The sequence below is a fragment of the Podarcis gaigeae genome (genome assembly GCF_964106915.1).
Source record: "Podarcis gaigeae genome assembly, chromosome: 9".
Taxonomy (NCBI): Eukaryota; Metazoa; Chordata; class Lepidosauria; order Squamata; family Lacertidae; genus Podarcis; species Podarcis gaigeae.
In genome coordinates this window covers 29,186,246-29,210,686 of record NC_139685.1, presented here as the reverse complement: position 1 = coordinate 29,210,686, position 24,441 = coordinate 29,186,246, and the positions used below count along the sequence as shown (strand labels likewise).

General features: G+C 41.0%; 1 protein-coding gene across 24 annotated transcripts in view; it reads right to left on the bottom strand.

The window, feature by feature from the left end:
• Window positions 1–24,441, bottom strand: part of SORBS2 (sorbin and SH3 domain containing 2) — a gene marked incomplete at its 3' end in the record, with an annotated part of 250,265 nt that overhangs the window by 69,346 nt on the left and 156,478 nt on the right. For 10 of the 24 annotated variants that reach the window (XM_083755275.1, XM_083755282.1, XM_083755277.1 and 7 more), the window contains 3 exons: window positions 10,921–10,970; window positions 4,434–4,460; window positions 1,965–2,089 (listed from right to left, as the gene is read on the bottom strand). In XM_083755275.1, the coding sequence (XP_083611401.1) occupies window positions 1,965–2,089; window positions 4,434–4,460; window positions 10,921–10,930 (162 nt within the window). In that variant the 5' untranslated portion in view covers window positions 10,931–10,970. Of the gene's footprint in view, window positions 1–509; window positions 1,119–1,964; window positions 2,090–4,433; window positions 4,461–7,136; window positions 7,230–10,920; window positions 10,971–24,441 lie in introns of those variants that run through there. The other 14 variants (XM_083755274.1, XM_083755289.1, XM_083755278.1 and 11 more) reach the window with 6 other exon arrangements.

Genomic DNA, 24,441 nt, shown 5'->3' with positions numbered 1-24,441 from the left:
ATGGAATGATATGCTGGTGTGTTTCCTAACCTTTGGAGACAGGTTTTGTTTTTGTTTTTTTGATGGGTGGGTCTGTAGGAGGAAGGCGGGGGTAAGTGGGGAGAAAAGCCATGCACACATAGAAGAGAGAACATGCCCCTCTGGATCCCAGACACTTCCTTTTAGGATTTCAATACCTCCAAGCAGTGTCATTCAGGTGTCACTCAGACTGCTTTCCCTACAGAACTGAATTTTGCAATACCTGGGACACAGGCAATAAGGTGCGCACTTAGCAGGTACCTAAACATCACTTGTTCCTTCCCTCTCTCCGTGTACTAAGGCAGCCCATAAACATCTTTCAAAACCAATAAAAAATAAACAAACAGCAACACTGTTTTCAATACGGTGTCTCAGGTAGTTTTACCCAGGAAGTGTAAACCACTACTCAGAGCCAGGTGAGTAGACTAAAGAGAAAAAGGTTAGGTGACACAGGAAAGATCTAAAATAAACAAGAGAGAAACATAATATACCACATTGCATTCTGTGGACTGTGCGGAAGGAACTGTAGACATTTGTTGCATATTGTTTGGAGGCGTCTCTGAAGTGTCTGGAGAAAGCCTAGGTGGATGTTGTTGGCTTTCAGGCGCCGCTTTATTATCAGGGATGGGAGCTATCTGAATGGAAAGAGATGCTTTGTGTATCTCAGGTACTGGGTTACATACAGGTGAGACAGGCCTCCGTGGAGTTGCTGGTGCTTCAACAGGCACAGGCTGCTGCTGTACACAAGAAGGAATACTACTAGATGCATTTCGTGCCCTAGTTAATTTCAGGGCAGAAACTCTACGTTTTTGACCTGGTTGTTTGTGGCCTTGGCGGAAACTCGTTCTAATTCCAGCTATTGTTTTTGTGCTGTAAACAGAGGCCAGTGGCTTAGTGGTTTTGTGTGTGTAGGACACACTGCTGTTAGATTTTTTAGAATAAACTGCCCTCCGTATAAACTCCTTGTTAGTACAGTGGTCAGCATCAGGAGATTTCTTAGTTTGTTTGGTTGTTACGGACCGGGAGTTAATTTCGCTCTTCTTGTGGCTAGTTATTCCAGATCTACTCAAACTTTCTTTCCTAGGAGGAAGTGGGGGGGCCTTGTGTGCCAAAAGCATCCACGCAACAAAATAAATATTACAGGAGAAAGAGAGAAAGCAAAACATTAGCAGGAAAGTAAACAGAGATAAAACGTGTCACTTCTTAAACAGAGATACCGACACAAATCCAGCCAATGGTTTTGAATCAGGCCTCCACATTCTTCATCATTCCAGATTGTAAACATTTTATTTTGATGTTTGGAAAGCCAGGATGCATATATTAATTGCAAATTCATTGTGAGGTCAATACTGACCCATTAATATGAAGCATCCCCCTCTTGGGATCAATATTGCTAGTTATCACCTTTAAATTATGGAGATGAAAATTAACAAGATAGATCACTGGAACCAACAGACTGTTCTGATGGAAATTGATGTATAGCCCCTTAAATTTTCTGGTCTACAGTAATAGAAACAGTGTGTGTGTGTGTGCGCGCGCGCGCGCATGCGTGCATGTGTGGGTGAGTGGGGGGGGAGTATCTTAAGTAATTTGTAGAATGGGTGAATGTTTCAAATTTATGTCACTCTTTGGGCTACAAAAAATAACTGTGCTGTTGTTCCAACACCAGGCATATGTTTCAACCTGATGAACACTGCATAGCTGTGCTTTACTCCTTGAAAGGAATTCAGTGCATGAGTGAAGCAGCAGCTGTGCATCCAAACCAGTATTTGTATGCACAGCCAAAACAGAGATCATACTACAAACCAATGCAATAATGTCAGGAGAGCACCCCAAAAACCAATAATCAAATGGAAACTGCCTCTCCTTACTTCATGAAATCACAGTATTAAACTTTAGAATTTCACATAATCTCAGAGTGTGAGACTGCATATCTGCCATTTTACCTGAGCTGGCGATCTCTTTTCTTGTAGGTTTGGCCGGACACTTCGAAAGCCTTTTGCTGCAAGAGAGGAGCTGCTAGTGTCGCCATTCAGTGTTTCTCTACTCCCACTGTTAAATGATCTCCAAGCTTTTATATGAAAAGAAATCCAAGCAAATTTATTTCTGACAAAAGCTTTGCTTTGATTATGTCAAGTAACTGAAATGAGCTCTACAATGACTGGAATCAACATAATATAGATGATGTGGCACAAACGTGAAAGAAGTCTAAGGGATATAATGCAAATACGTCAATAACAAAGGGTACATTCATACTATTTGCAGCCAGTCTGCCAGATTACAGTAGAGGAAGATAGCAGACAAGTGCTGGTCCATTCCATTGGCTCAGTTGGAACCAATTGCCATTTGGATCTTCCTCTCCTATAACTATCTTCCTAAGTGGTTAGGCAGTATGGTCATTAATGTGACTTTATGGGGGGAAAGTGCCTGTTTTTGCTTGTTTTGCTGTTCCCTCTCTATCCTGTCCTGCTTTAAATGATGCCCTGTGCTATTTTTCTAGAAAAAGAGGTCCCGGAACTCACCTCCCTTGTTCGTTTTTAATTGCAATGGCGCCCACCTGTGAGGTGCTGGAACTGAGTTCTGGTGCATTATGGCTGGGGGAAAAACCCCTAATAGGACTATAGGCCTACAGGCACAGGCTATGTTGTTTTTATAATGAATATATATAAAATGCCTAGAAAATACTAGATATGACAACATCATGGGAAGCCAGAAGCAGTTCTGCTGAGCTCCTGACTAGGTCAGGATTTCATGATGGTGTTGCTTTCTATTGTTTTTCTTTATATAAGTCTCTTAACCCCAAAGTCTTTTACCCAATTTACCTACTGAATTCAAGGGGACTTGAAATGAGGATCTATGTATGGGATTGCACCGTAAATATAGTGTAGCTGTATATGCCTGGCAGGTGAGGAGTCTAGGTTGCAATTGCCTCTGGATTATGAAGCTTAACTAGGGGGCCCTGGGCAAATCAGTACCCTTCAGCCAAATCTATGCCTTAAAGTAGCTATGTGGGTAAAATGAGATAAATCCCAGACATGGATTATAACTGTTGGGAGAGGAAAGGCTAGTTCTTGATTATTCAGATAACAGTAAAAAACAAATGAATGCTCAAAACAGAACAGCATTCCCAGATGCTCCAATCCTTCAGCTTTTGCTTATGTCGTTTACTTATTTGCCACACTTGGTCTGGTTTTTACATGCATCTGCCCTCAGTCACTTCAGGAGAATGCATGTGTACTACATTTGTACAAGCCTCCTAGATGTAGCTTCCAGCAAAAATGGCTGCCACCATGACTTGTTTTGCCACTAAATGATACTCAAGAGATCTATGGATTCCTTGTGTTGCAGAAGCAGCAGTCAGTGGCATGGAGGGGTTGAGGAAATGATAATGATATGTCATATGTTGAACATTCCTAGGGAAAAGTCACAGGGCTGGTATTTTTCATGGCATTTCTGTGGCATTCATGACGCTCAATCCTGTCCTTGAACAACAGGTATAAGCTGGAGCAAAGCTTTTATTTCTAAATTTAAATTTTGTCATAGGAAGGTGCTTCCTGCTGAATCAAAGCATTGGTCCACCCAGCTAAGCAGTGGGCATACCAAATGGCAGCAGCAATCCAGGGTGTCAGACAGGAATCTTCCCCGGTCATATTTGTAGTGCTTTAAGTTTGAATTTAGGACCTTTTGCATGCAGAGCCTGTGTTCTACCTCCAAACAGTGATTTGGGTGTAAGGGTATAGTTTGCCTTTGACTCAGATGCTTGGCAAACACTGACTTGGAGAGGTGAAGAAACGCAAAGCGTATACGCAGTACATAGCTTCCTTTAGGAAGATGGAAAAATTCAGAACTATAAGCTACCCAAAAGAGATGCTGTAGGATTAGATTGATCGCTGCAGCTAGCAGCTTTATTGTTGGCTAAAAGGACCAGTAAAGCCCTTATTAACTGAAAGCTGTTCCAAATTATATCTCATGCAGCAGTACAGTCTTTCTGGTGTAAGTTTACAGAATTACCCATTCTATGCCCACTGGCACCTTAAAAACATCCAGTTATACACCTGCAAGAACAGATTTCTTCTGTTTCGCTACCACTTCGTAAATTGAAGATAATGAGTGCTTTCTGCTCTAAATTACATAGAAATGTTGGTATGTAATGTAGGGTCTTTTTGGATGAGTGGTCTGCATTTAAAAAAGCCATTAAGAAAGCAAAAAATTAGGTTATCATTCATTATATAAAGGCCAGCAAATGTAAAAGAAAGCCTTTCACACGTATCAAAAATCTTTAGTTCAAGATTTAGAATCTCAAAATTAGTACAGTTTGGCTAGAGAAACAGTGGGGAGGGGGTTTAAATGCATGCCTTATTTATTCCACTCACAGTGTTGTTATATTCAGCTTAAAATAACAGCAACCCATTTACCTGAATCTGGTGACTGAGAATCAAGTCCTAAAGAAAGAGAACGTCAAAGTTAATATGTGGAAAGTACAGTTAGCATTCCTACTTTATGCTTTGATACCACGGTGGTAGACAAGGGGTAATTCACTTACTGAAAATTATTGGCACACATACTTTAATGACTCTTACTATACCGGCATATGTAGCCAAGGATCTTTTTTTCTAAAGACCACAAACGTAAGCATATTTAAGTTGGGCATAAGCACTGCTGAGCTCTGAAGTAAATTTTGCTAAGTAAATATGCACAGCATCAGAGTGAATGGCTCATTATGCCATTTTTGCTCTGTCAAAGAGCCCTCTAACCTTCATTAAAGTTATGTGGCCCAAAACAAGAGTGAACAAGCATAACACAACAGCACTTTTGCTTCAATTTCACACTGGTTCAGTTTGGATGAGACATTAAACCATAGTTTAGCACTACAGAAGTGAGCATCAAACACATATACTCCTTTTTCCTCTATGTTCAGAAGCACATAATGAGCACAGTGCCTCCTTAACCTAGCATAACCTATTATGCTATTATTAACAACCCAATATCATAAACTTATGTGCAGGCCAGGGGAATTGGACCCATTTGACCTTGCCAGGTCAATTTGTTTTAAGAGATGCCAGCAATAGAAAAACCATTCAAATCTCAAGGTAACTAAAAGCATTTTGGGACAAGTTTGGGGGAAACTAAACTAAGGCAGGGCATTCTAACGTTACTATTGTCAGCAACATTGTCTGTGACCTTATTGATAGACAATGTATGAACCTCTGCCATGGTGCCCTTCTTGATAGAAATTGATTGAAATCCCTGCTCCATTGTTAGTCTTTGATCAATTATGTGAGGGTGCTTTAAAATGCATTAGAATTTTTTTTATATATACAATTGCAGAGGATTTGCTCTATGGCGGGCATAGGCAACCTTGGCTCTCCAGATGTTTTGGGGCTACAACTCCCATGATCCCTAGCTAACAGGACCAGTGGTCAGGGATGATAGGAATTGTAGTCCCAAAACATCTGAAGGGCCGAGGTTGCTTATGCCTGTTCTATGGAATCAATCTCTTTAAAACAGTTATATGATAGTAGTTGTAGGCTGAAAAGGGCATGTTCTTCATGAGGCAGTACCCAATTTACCCTTTGCAAATTTCCTTATGTTAGCTTAGTAAGGAGCTACAAAACATGCATTGATTAACTGAAATTCCACTTCTCTTCTGCTACCTATGCACAACTTGGGCGAGTGGAACACAGGTACAATAAATAAATCAATGCTTATGGCTCCATTAATTCACACTTTCTGAAGGCTACACTTCAGGGCTACTGTGGTTCTGCTTTATTTTGTATTAGTTTTATTGCTGTTTTATTAGATTTAAATTAAATGATACTATTCTTTTTCAGCCCATGTCATTTTCTAGTTGCTTTCCAGAGCTATTGTAATTGAGTATAAAATTGCAAGAAGACTTTTCTCAACTTTACAGTTAAGGTGACTATTACCAACACTAATGATTTGTAGCTGGAAATTTTACTGAGATCTGTTTCTGTTGATGAATATTTGTCTAGGTATTATATTGCATAATTAATCTGTTTATGATGAAAGGCCAGGACAATGAAGCTAGAGTTGCCACTTTAACATTCTTCATTTTCTTGGGCTACTGCCAAATGCAAATCTTTAAAAAGCTGCTTTTAAATGTTTATAGCAAAATGGCCACAAACCTTTAAGTCAAACATGGTTTCTATTACTTTGGCATTGGAAACCTTTAAAAAGTGTAAGCTGCACTGACTTAGCAAAACTTACCCAAGGGTAAAATTCAATGGCCAAACTCACATTAATTTCTGAAACCTGGTTTATGGTTTCTAACAGCCAAAGGGAATGATTTCAACCCAGCATTCTGAAGAGTACTGAGAATATTGTAAATGCTACATTGCTTCCAATTTGGTGATGATGCATGAAAACGTCTTCCTATAAAAATTTGGCCTGGCATTCATATATCTTGTAATATATACTGACTGGCGTTACAGGACACTTGCGCTGTCATTTTATAGAGAATATTATGGTACTTTCCTTCTTCCATCCCCAAGGGATTTCAATCAGTTTCTAGCTAAGCAACCACAGTGATAAAATAGGAAAAAAATGAATTAGTACTACTAACTTAGTCCCACTTAAAAAATTATGTGCCATTGGTCGTCCACTGCCAAAGACATCAGTGCATAGAAGTGTGGATGGATACCCCATATCTCCCCTCTGTTCTTTAAAGAACACCTCTGCTTGATTATGGCTCCAGCTCACATGATCACTCTCCCTCAAATGGGAGTGGGGGAGGGAAGCCCATTGATTCCAATGGGTCTACTCTGACTTGGTTGCACACTACTCAAAAGCTATTATTTCACATGAGCTCTGGTGTGGAAAATAAGTTCTGGGGCTGAGCCCAGATAAGCTCTCGTTCAAATTAAGGCATGTGCACTGCTGGTCTAGTTCTCAGTGGACACAGCCCAGAATGCCTGAGAAGTTCCCACAAGGACATAGCTTAAGATTACATCAGCAGGACAGAAACATTTCGTAATAACGGTTATGAGCAGCAGCTGCAGCCACATTCATTATCAACCACGATATTCAGCTCCAACACTGTACAGAAACCATGCCACAATGGCACCCAAGTGGGACATTCCATGGTTAATATTTAATACCTGCTGTCAATAGGTTTGGAGAACTCTGAACTCTCTTCACGGCTGTTAATTTGACAGACATGGCAGCACGTTTGCGAGCACACCCACCACTATCTGAAAGCACAAAATGACACAGGCCCACAACATAGAGAGAGCAGGCACATGCAACACAGATCAAGTGGAGTTAAGTGAACTATGTAAATGTGGACATAGAACTCATGCGGTTAGAAATTGCTGTTGATCTTCTGGGTTTTGTACATACATACCGAAGGGCTGGGGAAGCTGTAGTTAATTATTACTGCCATTCCAAAGAATACCCAAGCCAAGATAGATTTATCATGTGCTTTCCAGTACTGGAAAGACCACTTGTTGTGTATACCTAACTCACCACAAAAAGACTAAAACGGAAGATCAAAATTGACACAACATTACTTTTTCAATAAAGAACACACTGTGCGGCCCTAAAAAAGATCTGAGTCATAAAGTAGGATTTGTTGTGTGATTTGGTATGTTCATTCATGGAATACTTTGATACAGATTACTAAAATGGGTGTGTTCCCCATATGTGTAACAGGAGATATCTAGGAAGAAACTAAATTATGTTGTTACAGGATCCTCTCCTTCTAAGTGCCTTCCAGATAAGCTAGATAGATAAAGGAGAACATTTATAGTTCATTTAAAGGTAGTACGGAATGGGGAGAAGACTCCAATCCTCTAGAATGCCGCATTTTTAATGTCTGGCAGTTCTTTGTATCTTCCCATTGATATCTGTGCCTATACCCTGGATGGACAATGATGAATACAAAGGTCTTGAATTCATTTTGTTCTCTGAAATACTGGGGGCATCATGAGCTGCAAAGTTGCCTGCGTGCTCTCTTCCCCCAAGGTATATGCACATTGCTGAAACAGGCAATCCTGGGTAAGTTTGCTCCTAAGGTTGGATGGTCCTTGCAAAGCAGAATATAGCTGAAGGGACGGCAGAAAACTCAACCATCCTTTGGGTGCATTGGATCCAATCAAAATCCCATCTCAGCAATTTCTAGCTGCTCAATCAGGTGTAATTTATGTGGCCCGTTCTTTGCAAGGGAACAGCCAAGTCAGCATCATGATGTTGGGCCACGTTTTAAATTGCCAGCTCAGGGAATGTATGCTCTTTGTAGTCAGTTGAAGGAGAGCATCTATTGTGAGCCCAAATTTAGAATAAAGCTGCCACTAACAGGACGATCATATTGGGTGTCTTAAACACATGGCTACTATACATCCCACATACTACATGGCACAATCTCTCACTGCATAATTATACGAAGTTTAAGAGTTGTGGTGATCAATCCTAAACCTATGCGAGGACAAGGAACCTGTCTACACAGAGCATGTCTGCTAAAGCTAAAGGGAAAGTCAGTTTCATTCGATCACAAACTCTCAGCAGCTGCAAGCCAAAGTTTCTTCAGCATCAAAGTTTCTTCAGCAGGTAACTTTAAAGGGGAAAGAATCCATGCAAATTCATTAATATGAATATTCAGTGCATTGAAGAGTGGGCTTCCTATCAAAAGTAGCTGGAATACGGAGCAGTGATGGTGGCAGAAGGAAGCCTCTAGAGTGCATGCTATTAAGTTTAGAAAATGCTCTTCAAAACTGTGGGTGGTCTTCCTTTGCCTGCTGCTGCGTTACAGAAACATATTGGATAAATTGCAAGAAGTTTGCATCATCATAGTTTAACAGTAACAAAGTTAAGCCTCACAGATTTTTGCAGTCTCTGAGGGCTGTGTGAGTTTGCTGTGGTTTGTATTTATGTCTTTCATTTATTATATAACAGTTGGCTTCTTTAATCATTTTTAAATTAGATGCATTTATCACACATATTATCCTCGCACATTCCTGCCTATAATATTTATTGGAGGACACTAAAGATATATTTCAGCAAATTAAGTTTGACCCATTCATTATCCATCTGTGGGGAAAAAAGGCAGTGAGTCTGCAGATTGCCCAGACATTTTGTGGTGAAGAGTCCTACCACTATATAAATTCTTTGAAATTTTGTCTGCTTAGAAGCCACCAGGATTTACGCACAGCTTGGACAACAACCCACTTTAAGTTTAAATGCTTGGATTTTAGCCAATTTTGGGTGCAACACTAACCCCACTTACCTGGGAGTAAGCCCCATTGAATCCAATGGGGCACATTGAAGAAGAAGAGAAGAGAAGAAGAGTTTGGATTTGATATCCCGCCTTTCACTCCCTTTCAGGAGTCTCAAAGCGGCTAACAATCTCCTTTCCCTTCCTCCCCCACAACAAACACTCTGTGAGGTGAGTGGGGCTGAGAGACTTCAGAGAAGTGTGACTGGCCCAAGGTCACCCAGCAGCTGCATGTGGAGGAGCGGAGACGCGAACCCGGTTCCCCAGATTATGAGACTACCGCTCTTAACCACTACAGCACACTGGCTCATTGGATTCAATGGGACTTACCTCTAAATAGACATGGTTAGAATTGTGCTGTTAATCACACTGGAGATAGCAGCACCACTAATAGAAGCTATTCCTCAGTGTTAAGGATATACTTAGATTCTGTCATTGAAATTAATAGGATTTGGGCCAGTTCTTATGTTACAGCTACAACATGGTTGCCACTCCCCATGTGATGTAGGATTGCAGAAACTGCAACATTGTGTGTGTGTGTGTGTGTGATGTAGGACAGGCTTTCTCAACCTTGGTTCCCCAGGTGTTTGTTGTTGGGCTACAACTCCCATCATCCCTGACCACTGGTCCTGTTAGTTAGGGATAGTGGAAGTTGTACTCCAACAAACATGTGGAGAGCCAAGGTTGAGTAAGGCTGATGTAGAAAGAAGAAAACATGCTGTTCAATATTTGAGGCCTTGTTTCCAGTTCACTGCTGACTTAAGTTCAGAGGAAGGGTAGAAGGAACACAATCTTTTTGGTTAAGGTGCCAATGCTCTGAAATACTCCATCAACACTGAAATACTCCATCAATGGCTTCCGGAATCTGCTGAAAATTTGGCTCTATAAAAAGACACCCCCCCCCAAGAAGCTTAACTGGTAACCTGTTATCTAGGATGATTCTATCATAATTTTATTTTATCATGTCCTTTGATAGTGTCTTGATTATTTCTGTCACTCTATTGTTAGTTGATTTGAGTTCCCACCCGGGGGGGGGAAGCAGCACAGTATAATTTTTCTAAATACATATGGTAATCCAAACAGGATTCATGACCATCGCTAACTACCACATTTTCTGACCCATGATTAACGTTAAACATAGTGGTCTCAAAAGGCAAGTATGCAATGTATCGTAAACTGAATTTTAGGAATATGAATAGGTGTTTAGAAATGCACCAATAAAAATACGAATTTTCAGCAAAGTATGACTGTGATCCTACACAAACTTGCCTGAGAGTAAGTCCCATTTAATTCAATGGAGCTTACTTCTGATGTCTGGGATTGCACTGTAAGTAAGTCACAGCGCAATCATTTTAGAATTAAACAGCACACCATAAACACAAGTGTCTTGATTTATGCCACTGTGTTGGACTATGTACATGTGCATTGTGCCCCAATATATTTTACTAAATACCAGAAAATATATTGAAATGGAACACACATGCATATGCATGTATAAATCCATATATTTATACATAGCAGGACATATAAGTAGATACACATAGATAAGTCATCTATATTTTTTACAGTTATTATTTGAAGCAAATTAGGCTAGTTCTACTTGCATTTGAACAATATGCTTAATGAAAGAGTTTAAACTTAATATCCCCTGCCCCACTATAGGAATTGCATACCTGTATTCATTTTGACTCTGGATGATTTGCTGTTGAAGTCTTCAGTTTTCCTGTCAAACACAAAAGCAATCTATTAATTTATCACAAGGGCATAAAATGTTTTTGAGGTGGTGGTGGAGGTGATAAAGGAGAGTTACTGGTAACTCTACATCTTGTCAATGATTGCTGTATTTAGCTTTCATTGTGTGGTGGTAGGCCCCCAATATGCTTCTATACAAATGTAATTGTGATGTTTCACCCTCTGTTGTGTTCTAATCACATGCGTACCAAATGATTACAAACTTTGTCCGGAACTGGAAAGGATACCCTATTTGGGCTGCAATCCAAAAAGGAGAATATTCCCTAGAACATAGCGTGGCATTTATGAGGAAACATTCCTAGAACGGCACTGCATGTTGTCTAAATTCACACTTCCAAAATTGTCCGTAACTTAAAGACATTTATTTATTAGAACAGTTTTGACTTAATTTTTAATATGTGCAATGCTTCAGCCTGGGTGGCATAACATAAAAGACCAAAACCACCATTACTTTACATGTAAGTATCAAATAAAACCCAAATAATTTTGAGAAAATGAACAACAGCAGCAACAACCCCCGTAGTCACTCCAACAAAACAGTACAGCTTTCATGATCCAAATGCCTGGACAAATAGGAAAGTCTTCACTCACACTTAAAAATGTCAACCGTAAGGGAAGATGTGGTGCCCCCCACCAGGAGCAAGTTCCATAACTAGGGTGCCCCACCAGTAAGGCCCTCTCTCAAGTTACCACCCTCCTAGCTTCTGCTGTGAGTGGGACAATCAGCAGGGTCTTTCTTGCTCACTGCAGCCCTCAATCAGGTGACTGTATTGAGGGGAGAAACAGCAGAGACCAAGGCTCTGTTTTGTACTTTTGTAAAAAGGACCATGAGGTCATATGTTGGTTTTTACAAGGTGTACATTATGTTTCAAGCGCTAATGTTGCATTTTGAATGTGGTTAGGCTGAGGTAGTTCTTTCTATTGGCTGTGTATGAATTACTGCTTCTGAAGACATTGATTCAACACAGTAAAAATCACTGAGTGCAAGGAATGCTGAATCAGGTCCCAACCGAGCCTGCCAGATACTTAACATGCACTGAAAGCAAATTATAAATACATTAATCCAAGAAGTTGGAAGGGTTTCAGCAGCTGTGGTATTCCGTTTGGGGACTTGATGCTCCATGGCATTCAAAACACAAACGAATACACAAACAGGAAACAAGACATGAAATAGCAACTAAAAAGGAGCCAGAGCGATGTTATCTAAAGGCTGATAAAATTGCTTTTAACTACGGGTGATGTGGGATGCGGATGGCGCTGTGGGTTAAAGCCTCAGTGCCTAGGGCTTGCCGATCGAAAGGTCGGTGGTTCGAATCCCCGCGGCGGGGTGCGCTCCCGTTGCTCGGTCCCAGCGCCTGCCAACCTAGCAGTTCGAAAGCACCCCCGGGTGCAAGTAGATAAATAGGGACCGCTTACCAGCGGGAAGGTAAACGGCGTTTCTGTGTGCAGCTCTGGCTCGCCAGAGCAGCAATGTCACGCTGGCCACGTGACCCGGAAGTGTCTTCGGACAGCGCTGGCCCCTGGCCTCTTGAGTGAGATGGGCGCACAACCCCAGAGTCTGTCAAGACTGGCCCGTATGGGCAGGGGTACCTTTACCTTTACCTTTACGGGTGATGTTGTGACTCTGTTTATTGCATATAGTGCTGAAGTAAGCAAAACTGTGTCAGGAACACAGGTAGGTGCTACCGGTGATGTTACATCCATCAAAGATTGTCCCCCAACCCCTTGAATAGAATTTTGGGATTTGTAAGAAGCATGTTGCTTCTGGGTTACCACAGCCTATTAGCATCCAGGCCCTTAGGGACAAACTATTGCAGTGTAGGCTGCTGCCCATTGGGACTGGTAGAGCATAAGGCAGGAGGCCAACAGTAGATGGAGCCACAGCCAGACAGGTGGAGCCAGGACCAGTGATGGCTGGAACCAACTAATTGTAGTTTTGTTCCCATTTCTCCCTTTGCTGAGTTCTACAAGGGCAACACTGAGTTGCCCTTGAGGAGGAGGAGGCTGACAGTCAGTACCATCCTCTGAACTTGTAGGTAAGAAGCCAGCAAAGGACTTATGGTGGCTAAGATTGAGGTGGTTGGGTGCAGTGCTTCGAATGGACTCGCCTCCACTGAACTATTATACATGACCACTGGACCGTTTCTATCTGTGCAACTGGAACTTTTATAGATGCTACCTAGGCTGGATCTAGACACATCCAAGAAGTGATTCAGTTAAATGTGTTGTAAACATTATACAGGGGAATCCCGTTGGCAAAAGACTGGACTCCACAGTGCCATCTGGTGTCACAGTGTTATAACACATATAAAGTGTTTTATCTTTACAAATGTAGCTGAGTCCCTAGTGTTCATTTTGAACCTGTTGATTGATATTAGGCAGGGCCTCTTCATTGTACTGTTTTCAATGCCTATTACAAAAAAGAGGGAATTGGTTCAAGCCTATCTAGCCATGTAAATCTGACATGCAATTCTATGTTATTTATTTTGAATGTGCATTTTAAAAACTGATTTCATTTCCATTTTCAAAAAACAAATAAGGTTAACTTCTTTTTAATATCTGATTTTCACAGTAATTTTAATGTATGTTTTATGCAAGCCACTTTGAGGCTTTGATGATTAAGCAGTTTATAAATTTGATTAAGTAAATAAAAATGAATAACAGGAAAGAAGCACTCCATTCTAGAAACCTACGACTCTGCAGAATGCCAGCTGACATGAACAGGGATTCTGGTAGTAAACTCCTTGGGTTGTCAGCCTGCAAAATGCACACTGGATGCAGCCCTTTGAATCTCTCCCTAATGCAGGCAAAAAGGCAGGCTTGCATCATCCTGCCATGGTCCTGCTGCCTGCCTCCTTCCACACCAACTGTTCTTTACTGAAGAAGTAAAAACAACAGCAGATGAGGTGAGGTAGATGGCAAGTCTGGGAAGAGAATGGTTGGGAAGAGCAGCAGCAGACATATCTCTTTCTCTGAGGTTCAGGAGATCTGGGCTGCAGCCCCATACTCATTTGCTTCTGGAAGACATGTATTAGGACTGCACTTTTAAAGGACTGTGTCCAGTGCTCAGTTTTTTAGATGGTGGAAACTCCACAACTTCCACTGAACTGCCAATCACTTGATTTTTCTACAGTAACACTCATGTAAGAAATACTGAATATATTAAAAATAAAATAAATCAATTTGTCTAACAAATAGGGAATTCTGACAATTCAAATCATTTTTCAATGGCCATGAAAAATATTGTCCACAACTCAAGACAAAAAGCATAATCCCCTTTATCATATTTAGAGTAAAATAGCTGCCATCTATATAAAAGCTTTAGCACAGACCGAGGTGAATAATAAAGAAAAGGACAATTGCAGGAATTCATGGAATGCCTAATAAAATTTCTTGTCATTCAATTTGGAGAGAAACGAGACTCAAGTTAGCCCATCAAATTCTCTCCAATTATTCAAAGATTAAAATGAGAGTCCAGTCTGTTTTGTTCTATTTCAATAAACAGTCTTGGATTGCAATGCTGGTTTCCTTAACAGCCACAAATTATTCCTGAAAGCATCAGATTCCTGGAGTGTTTCCTCGCTGCTGGGGAGACAGCATTTTAAAATGTTCTGTTAGCTGGGAACTGAACAAACAGTAGCACCATGAAAACAGGCTATAAAATGCAATGCTACACACCAAGCTTCAGCAAAGACACACTGAGTACAGAACTCTTTGTACAGGAGGATGTCAACATGATTTTTACTGAGAGCTTTGATTCGTTTACATAAACTGTATTTAGCTCAGCTGAAGTTATATACATTTTCGCTATTTGGCATTATTGTAGTGCAAAAATGTATAGTGGACATGTTGTGTTCTGTGGTGAAGATGATGCTGTCTTGTCTTGCCTCAGTAATCAACTGGATGAGAGCCAACAAACGGAAGCTGAATCCAGATAAAACTGGATGAATGGGAGGTTGCCTGCTCTTGATGAGCTTACATTTCCTCTGAAGGAGCAGGTACACAGCTTGGGGGTAATTCTGGATCTATTGCTGTGGCTTGAGGCTCAGGTGGTCTTGGTGGCACAGAGTGCCTTCCATCAGCTTTGGCTGGTAGCCTAGCTGTGCACCTATCTGAACAGAGATAGCCTAACATGCTCTGGTAACCTCTAAGTTAGATTTCTGCACCTCAATATAGGTCTGACTGCTTCTGAATATGATTCAGAAAGTTCAGCTGGTGCAGAATTCAGCGGCCAGGTGGCTCATCAGGGCATGGTGGTTTGAGCATATAACTTATGGTTACCAGATTTTTTGCAATGAATCCGGGGGCATTTTTTGAAGCTGAGTAGCAACAGGGAGTCAGTAGTGGGGATGGTGAGGCAAAAGACCCTGGGCCCAAGCATCATGCATATTGTATAAAGGTTCAAAGCCCTTCTTTCACACCCTGTGAAACATAAATGCAGTTAAAAAACTGGGCAATGGCTGGCTGGCCGCAACTCCCGAGCCTCCCCTGATCAGTCAAAACAAAGGGGGAAAGGGACAGGAGATTGCACAAGACACATGATATGCACACAAGACACATCATATGGAGACTTCTGGCTAGGAAAAATGGTGGATGCCACAGCAGCGAGCAGCTCCTGAAGCCAGCCAGAGCCAACTGCGCTATCAGGCTGGCTCTGGGCTGCTGAGGCTGCCACTGCCATGTTTCCCGGGGGCAGATTTGCAAATCCGGGGACTGTCAACGGGAACCGGGGATGTCTGGTAACCCTAATATAACTGTCTGTCAATTAGTTTCCGGGCCCAATTCAAAGTGCTGGTTTTGAACTATAAAGCCTTAAAGGGCTCAGAACCACAATACCTCAGGGACTGCATCTCCCCATTTGAACCAACCCAGACCCTGCAATCACCATCTCAGGCCCTTCTTCATGTGCCTCCTCCACAAGAGGTCCAGAGGGGGGCAACACGAGAATGGGCCACAAGCTCTTCACTTGTGGAATGCTCTCTCTGGGGAGGCTAACCTGGTACCTTCATTTCATACCTTAAGATGCCAGACAAAAACATCCCCCCTCTTCCAGGCCTTTGGCTAATTAAACAATCTATGGCCTTTTAAACTGTGGGTGCAGGCAGAGCCTTCTTCTTTTTGTTCGTTATTGTTATTTGTTCGTCATATAATGTTTAATGCTGTATTGTGCTTTAATATTCAGTTGGGAACCACCCAGAATGGCTGGGGAAACCCAGCCAGATGCGCGGTTTATAAATAATTTAAAAAATAAAAAGAAAGAAAGAAAGAAAGAAAGACAGAAAGAAAGAAAGAAAGAAAAGTTATTATGGTATGTAATTTTGTTTTTGAATATTGTAAAATTAAAAGACGCCTGCTTCTTGGGAGAAGAGCAATGATAAACCTAGACAGCATCTTAAAAAGCAGAGACATCACCTTGCCAGCAAAGGTCCATATAGTTAAAGCTATGGTTTTCCCAAGAGTGATGTATGGAAGTGAGAGCTGGACCATAAAGAAGGTTGATTGCCGAAGAATTGATGCTTTTGAATTATGGTGCTGGAGGAGACTCTTGAGAGTCCCATGGACTGCAAGAAGATCAAACCTCTCCATTCTTCAGGAAATCAGCCCTGAGTGCTCACTGGAAGGACAGATTGTGAAGCTGAGGCTCCAATACTTTGGCCACCTCATGAGAAGAGAAGACTCCCTGGAAAAGACCCTGATGTTGGGAAAGATGGAGGGCACAAGGAGAAGAGGACGACAGAGGATGAGATGGTTGGACAGTATTCTGGAAGCTACCAGCATGAGTTTGACCAAACTGCGGGAGGCAGTGGAAGACAGGAGTGTCTGGTGTGCTCTGGTCCATGGGGTCACGAAGAGTCGGACACGACTAAATGACTAAACAACAAAACAACAACAACAAATATTGTAAGACGCCCTGTGTTCTTCGGACAAAGGGTAGTTTGGAAACAACAACAACAGGCAAATATAAACTAGGGGGGGGTCTATTAACTGCGGTAATTTATATACTGCCTCACAGTTTAGAAAAGCAGTTCTAAGCAGTTTACAAGCATTTCAAACAGAACACACGGACTCCATATAGACACTGGAGGAGATGGGACACCACGAAATATCAGATGTGCCCTGCATCTGAGACATATATTTATTACTCTACATAAACATCCAGAATTTTGCGCACTGAATGAAGAAACAAGTCTGCCACGCTTACTACCATCGAGTGACACCAGGTGATCTGATGGAAAGAATTCAAGGTAAGACAGACTGTTGTACTTAAAGGATGTGTTTGTGTTCACTGAGTATGCCTCAAGCCATTGGACTGAGTAGCAATGCTGGGCAGACTTTGCGCCATTACACTATCCCTTTTAAGTGAAAACAAAGCAACAGAGCATAAAGGCATTTGACAAGCTGTGTGCTGAAAGGTGGCAATTTGATCCTTGACCTTTAGTGCTGAAATGTGCTAAGTCCTGTCTCTTTATATGGATTCCCCACCACTCATGCCCAAGATATTTAAGCCATTTTTCTGAAAACCAAACCATGTGTGTCAGACCAAAAATGTCAAGGAAGTGACACAAATTGACAGCACAATATGCACATTTCATGAGTGGTTTTTATAGCTGCAAAAATAGGTCTTTACAGTGAAGCAAATAATAAAGAGTTCTTTTTAGATTCTAAGTATCTCCAACAAATTAGGGTTTATTTAGCCATTCAGATGGTGCATGCAATTTTTTTGGCTTCGAAATTAAACAGGAAGAAAACAACTTTTGAATAAACACCTACTTCACATTCACAGCCTGAAATTTGCTTTATATTATCTGGCTTCTTCATGCTCCCATGCATTCTTTCATTACCCAAAATTAATTGGACAGTGGTAATCCTTGGACATTGCTTCTTCTTCTTTTTGTCTACATTATGTCAAAAGGGTCTGGCACATATAGATGTGCACTGTCAATTAAAAAGTGGCCAGGCACAAGCTCTCTAAAACATGGGGAACAGACTGAGAGTCCTTTCTGGTTTCATGCGTTTATTTAGACATTTTTCTTCTTTCTCCCCCATCAAAATATCAAAGAATCAAGTAGCTGCTTCTCAGACATAAGACACTGCCTTTCCTAGACATTACAAATAGGTAGCTTAAAGTCCAATCCACAGATTCTCCTGCAGCAAAAATGAATTTAATAACAGCCATAACAGCTTGTAATCTGTACCATCATGCCAGATTTGAAAGCCAACTCAGGAAGATGAATTGGTGCACTAACATGGCTTGGTCCTGCTTCTCTGGTGATTGCCAGAAGGTTTGGAGCAGGAGCCTTGGAGACCAGGTGCTCGTTTTCTACTCACTGGAGCACAAAGGCAGCTGGTGTCTTCTGCAAGGAAGAAATGAACCATGCAAAGCCAATGAGTTATTAAGAGAAAGCTCGTGGAAATCAAGGATTGACTCTTTGCTCTCAATACTGTCAACCGGCAGAGATGGGGAAAACATAGCCAGTCATTTCCTATGGTTGGGAAGTGGGATTGACTCTGGTTCTCCACTTTTTGATCTATTTTGTGGATGTGTCCAAGAGGAACAATTCCCTCCCCTCCCCAGCACTTTCCCTTAGGAAAGTCTACATCTCACTCTGAATATTTAAGTGATGAAATTTTTAAGATCCAACTTAGAACGCTTGCCAAGTAAGAATGGTCAAGTTCACTTTTAGAATGGGGTGGTGACCTCTTGGCCATTCAGATGTTGTTGGGCTCCTACTCCCGCCAGCATACTCAGCACAGCTGGTGGTCAGGATGATGTTAGACAGCATCTTCTGGTTCCCCACCCTGGTTTAGAAAAGTTAGCCCCTTTACCCTGCTGTGCTTGAAACAAAAAGAAAGCAGATTGTATAATCAGCTGTTTAAAGAGTAACTCAAGCATGCCAGCCTCTTTCAGTCTCTGAATTAGACACAAGCAATTCCACAAAATGTTGCTTTGCCCTAGTGAGGCTCTCAAACTAAGTTTGTTGTCCCGACTTTGAAGAATCTAGTGGTTTAGCAAAATGATTGTGGCAGTGGCACTCAACTTATGTGAGGTCACCTTAAGTGCTGCCTGAAAAAACCCCTCAAGAATTTAGAAGCAGTAACACAATACTGTCTATGTTGTGGACACAGTGTGTGCGTGTGACCCTCAAGATGGAGCTAAGCCTATTTACGCTATTAAAAACTAAAAGCTGCATGCATTATTATTAGAATCACACAAGATGTCAGGGCAGTCTGTCCTCCCAAGTATGACTGCAGTGCCCTCACACACTTGCAGCACTGACCGTATTTTACATCAATCCAATGGCAATTTTGACAGCACTTGCAATTTTCAGCTACATGAAGACCCCCAAAACTCACAGACCTTACTTCTACTGTTAACTCAACTTGTACACACAATGCTGCCTCCTGTTTTATACCTAATATAGTCCTGCAAGTCTTGTCACTATTAAAAGCAAAATATCTGCTATTCTGCCCCCCCTATAAATAGCCAAAGTAAACATGACCACGAAAATTAAACTTGGCAGGGCTGAAAAACTCACATGATTATGAACAGTTAAAATAACTGCTTGGCTTTAACAATTGCTAGCAGTTAAGCCTAAAAACCTTGGAGATTTACTTCATTTCAAGCCTGAACTGAACCAGTTATCTACTTGTTTCTTCTACCATTGTTCAGATTCAACATTTATCCATAGCTACCCTTTCAATTTTCTTCTAATTAATTAATGATCAGGAATGTTGTAAAGATTTTATTCCAGTTAACATCTTAATTAGTGACCAGGAATAAGTTGCATCAGCATTTAGTTGCTGAAAAAGCAGAATGAATTAAAACAAAGGAAATCTGCTAATACTGTTAAGAACACTAATTCATAGAGATCTGTTGAGATAGAAAGCCTTCAATAAAATGTGATTTACCAGCCGAATTAGGTCTGGAGCTAGAAGCCATGTGTGAAATATTAAAGAAGGCATCATTCTGAAAGAGGTCTTCAGGAGAATGGAAATTTCTCTGGAGAAGTTAGTAAAAAAAAAAAGAGAGAGAGAGAGAGAAGCAGAATGGGAGTTGGAGGTTGAAGGCAATTAATTATGTTTCCCATTAATATGACTCTGGAGAAATTCTGCCTGCGCTATTACATTTATTAATGCCTTTTATCCCAGATGATAGAAGCTATTACCACAGTGTGTATGCTAACTACTGACTGACCTCTATTGCATTCATATGCAAGGCTGCTTCTATCTTTAATTTGTTTAGATTATTGTCTTGTCCTGCCTAGAAGACTCTGCATAGGGCATTATGCATTTGAAACAAAGCCCAACAATAATAGCATGTATTAATACATGCCCAAAACACCAGCAGTTGAAAAGGAGAGTGCAATCCTCTTCACAGCATCCAGTACCAGCTTCATCCTAGTCTCCAGAAACCAGCTTGAATAGGATGATATTGCAACTTTCTCTCTCTCTCTCTCTCTCTCTTTGAAGATATGAAAGTTCCTGCAGGGAATTAAGAGTTCCACAATGGTGGGAAAGCCGCCAATTTTCCAAGCACACTTTTCATTTGACTTTTGCATGCAAGGCTTTGCAAATAAGGCTCACACGAGCAGATGCTCAGGCCTGAGAGCAGACCATTTTTCAGGTGGGCAAACCAAATGCATTTCAGGCAGGTAGGGTGGAGATAAGATGGATGAAGGCCCATAGTCTGATGTGGAGAGAGAAAATGTGAGCATCCCAGTTCAGTTTTCTGCATTTCCATATCAGTTTGCGGTTTGTTTGTTTTTAAAGTCCTCCTGCATTTTTTAAAGTCCACCAGCATTTTTGTGCAAACCTTCTTTAATACTTTTGCAAAGCAATCTCTCCTAATAGAATGCATTCTTGTATATTATTTTGAGTAATATATACATGAACACACACACACACTTCACCATAGTATATGCTTTTTTTGTACACTTTTCTTGGCTGGAGAAGTGTGAATCTTGAAGGATGGCTGTGTTTTGGTTGACCAGACCTGAAAAACATACCAGAATCCTGGCCTTTTGCCACTGCCTAGTCAACAAGGCAATGTGTTCTGTTCGCTGAACTTCAGGCTCTATATTTGCCACTTTCCAATTCAAGGCGTTCACTGAACTCAAGGGCCTCCAAGCCTATATTTGGATATGGCTACCCACAGCCTTGGCCTGGCCCTGACAGCCAGATACCTTTCCATACCCCAGCCTTCTTTGACATTAGGACAGCTCAGCCAGTTATTGCGAGAGGCTTTAACAAAACCACTGTAAAAGCCCTTAGTGTGTTACAGGTATAAAAAAATGATACGTTTTTTAAAGGCATACTTCCTTATAGTGCTGATCAGTATCTCCTTTATATCTCGTATAATCTGGTACAAACTAAATGACATGGCTGCCTACTAAGGGAAGCAAAAATGAACAAGAAATATAAATTGCCTTTTTATATGATTATGTCGTTCTTTTCTATTGCGTACATTTGTGCACAGTGGCATGCATTTTAAGAAATCCACTTTCATTTTTTTCTCTGGACTTAATAGTTTTGTTAGGTAAGTAAAACTACATCTCTAAGACAATTTTATGACACCATTTAGTGGATGCCTCCCTCTAAACGTGCATTTTAACAGCAGGTTATGAAATGGGTAGGGCAGCAATATCTATATCTATATCTATAATCATTATGGGCATGAAACAAGAGATTAATTCTAATTCTGAGCTTTAAATTGCTGTCCATGCTCAACCTGCTTCAGTTGTATTTCTTTGTTCTGCTATCTAAAAACAAGGACATTCAGTCTGCATCTATACCTGATGATTATTAAAAGTCATATATATTTTGCTACTGGACCAATCTGGAAAACCTCTTCATTTCCCTTTTGTAGCATCCAGTATAGACAGATTCTGGAGCTGGCTGTCAGAATCGATGACAAACAATCACAGACTCTTATTTCCCACTTTCTACTTAGCAACATGACTATATGGAAGAACTAGAGCTACTGTCTGAAAGTTAAAAACCCACCAATCCTCATTATCAGCTTATATTACAGCACTTTCAAATGTGTGATGAACTTTACAACAGTTGTGATTTAGCCTAATGTGGCTAACTCAAAAATACAAACAAGGGTTCAGCAAATAGTTGCATAACTAGAGTGGCGTGAGGAATGTCCCAAACTATGTGCAAGATGCAGGATAATCAGTCTCATATAACCAACATGCTTAAGTCTAATTAATGCACGAAGGGGTTAATACTATAGAGCAAGCTGTCCTGTCAGGCTTAGTATGTCCAGTTCCTCTCACCTTGGGAGGAACTAGGTACCTGAGTAACTCAGTGTGTGAAGAGGTTAGAGCTGATTGCTCCAGCACAGACTGCATGGCTCAAAATTATCCACATGGAATTCGTAAAATTGTCATAAACTGTAAGTAATAGTTTTATTAATGTCACATGGGCATTATTTTGAAATATGAAAACCATTTATATGTGTAAAATATATTTAGTTAAAATAATTTTGGCTCAAATTTACCTGTTAATAAATTGTTCTTATGTCATTTTGTTAAATTGGGGTGTTTATTAGAGCCTCAATTTAATTTGAATGAGCTAACTTGCCTTTATAAAACAATAGTTCGATAATGTTTGTAATTTTTCTTATTTAAGTCTAATTCTAAATATCTAGATATTATTTATCAGTCTATTCCCCTGTGGAAAAAATAATAATTAAACATATGCTCAAAGTGACTGTCTGGTGCTGGATATAAACAGGAAAGAAAATACATTTTGGTGTTTGTTTTTTACAGTTTATACTGCTGTCACTTCACTCATTTGAAAATCTTCATAACAAAGATGATAGCTTATTACTGTTACTGTTAATTAAATATATATGTTAACCTACTGCAAAATGCCTCTAGGCGACTAACAGTTAAAACAGAGCATACAACCCTACAAGCTACTAATTTTCAAAATACATGTAATCAACTTCACTGACAAAATTCCAACTTAATCAGAAAACTAAATAAACACAAAATCCCTGTTTGGAATATTAAAGCCAACGGCTGAGAAAGATGGTACTTCAAAACACCAAATACTCGCTACTGTAGCTTAAACTATCAAAATACTAAAAGGGGGGGAGTCTTGCAAGGGGGAAAGAAGGATTGCAAATGGCTAGAAGGTGTACATCTCTTGGGGTGAGCATTCCAAAGGCAGGGGGCCACTGCCAAGAAGGCCCACTCTTGTTCCCATTTTGCCCATTTTAGCAGGAGGGCACTCTGATAAAGCAGGAAAGGAATTAATATTAGAATAGCTTTGCTGTCTCAGTGATATGAAAACCAGCCCAGAACCATTTGCAAGTCTACTAGGTTTCCACCAAATCCACTGGTTTGCATCAGGGAGGTCTCTTTTTTAAAAAAAACGATACGATTGCAGTCACACAAACACACACAGAGCAAGAGAGCGCAAAAGACCTAAGAGTTGTTCATGGCCCTGCTGTTTTTCAAGGGAAAAAATATATCTAGGAAAGAGCTGCTAAACATAGCAAAGCAATAAGGTAGCACTTGTATTTGCCATGAGGTAAAAACTATTTTAGGGACGCGGGTGGCGCTGTGGGTTAAACCACAGAGCCTAGGACTTGCCGATCAGAAGGTCGGCAGTACGAATCCCCATGACGGGGTGAGCTCCCGTTGCTCAGTCCCTGCTCCTGCCAACCTAGCAATTCGAAAGCGCGTGAAAGTGCAAGTAGATAAATAGGTACCGCTCCGGCGGGAAGGTAAACGGCGTTTCCGTGTGCTGCTCTGGTTTGCCAGAAGCGGCTTAGTCATGCTGGCCACATGACCCAGAAGCTGTACGCCGGCTCCCTCGGCCAATAAAGCGAGATGAGCGCAGCAACCCCAGAGTCGTTCACGACTGGACCTAATGGTATTAATGTATTTCTTAAAAACCAAAACCAGAAAAAACCTACAAAGAATTTCATTTCAAGAGTTGAACATTATTTATATATATATTAATGGCAAGAGTGCCTAACCTATGGCCATCCAGAACTCCCATCAGCCCCAGCCAGCAAGGGGTTATGGGAGTTGGAGTCCAGCAACATTTGGAGGCCCACAGGTTAGCCAAGCTTGCTTTATAGAAATGAGCAACGGAACACAGATGGATGAAGAGCATCCTTGTCAAAGGCCAGTTCCCCATGAATGCACCACTGCAGGTGTGAGAGAACCTTGAGGAACTGGCACCCTTTCTTCTGCTTTTGGATTCTGAAATGAGCAAGCAGCTACCTTGAAAGAGATGCTGACTATTTATGGCTCCTAATAGACTCAAGGCCACAGAGAATCAATGGAGGCTGTTAAATGCTTAGCATTTCTGAATCTCAGGCCAATTATTTAGGTGCCAATCTTGCGTAGCAGAGTTGTTTTTTTCTAAATCTGGAGTGGCTTGCCAAGGTCACACAGGAGGGCCATGGCAAAACAGAA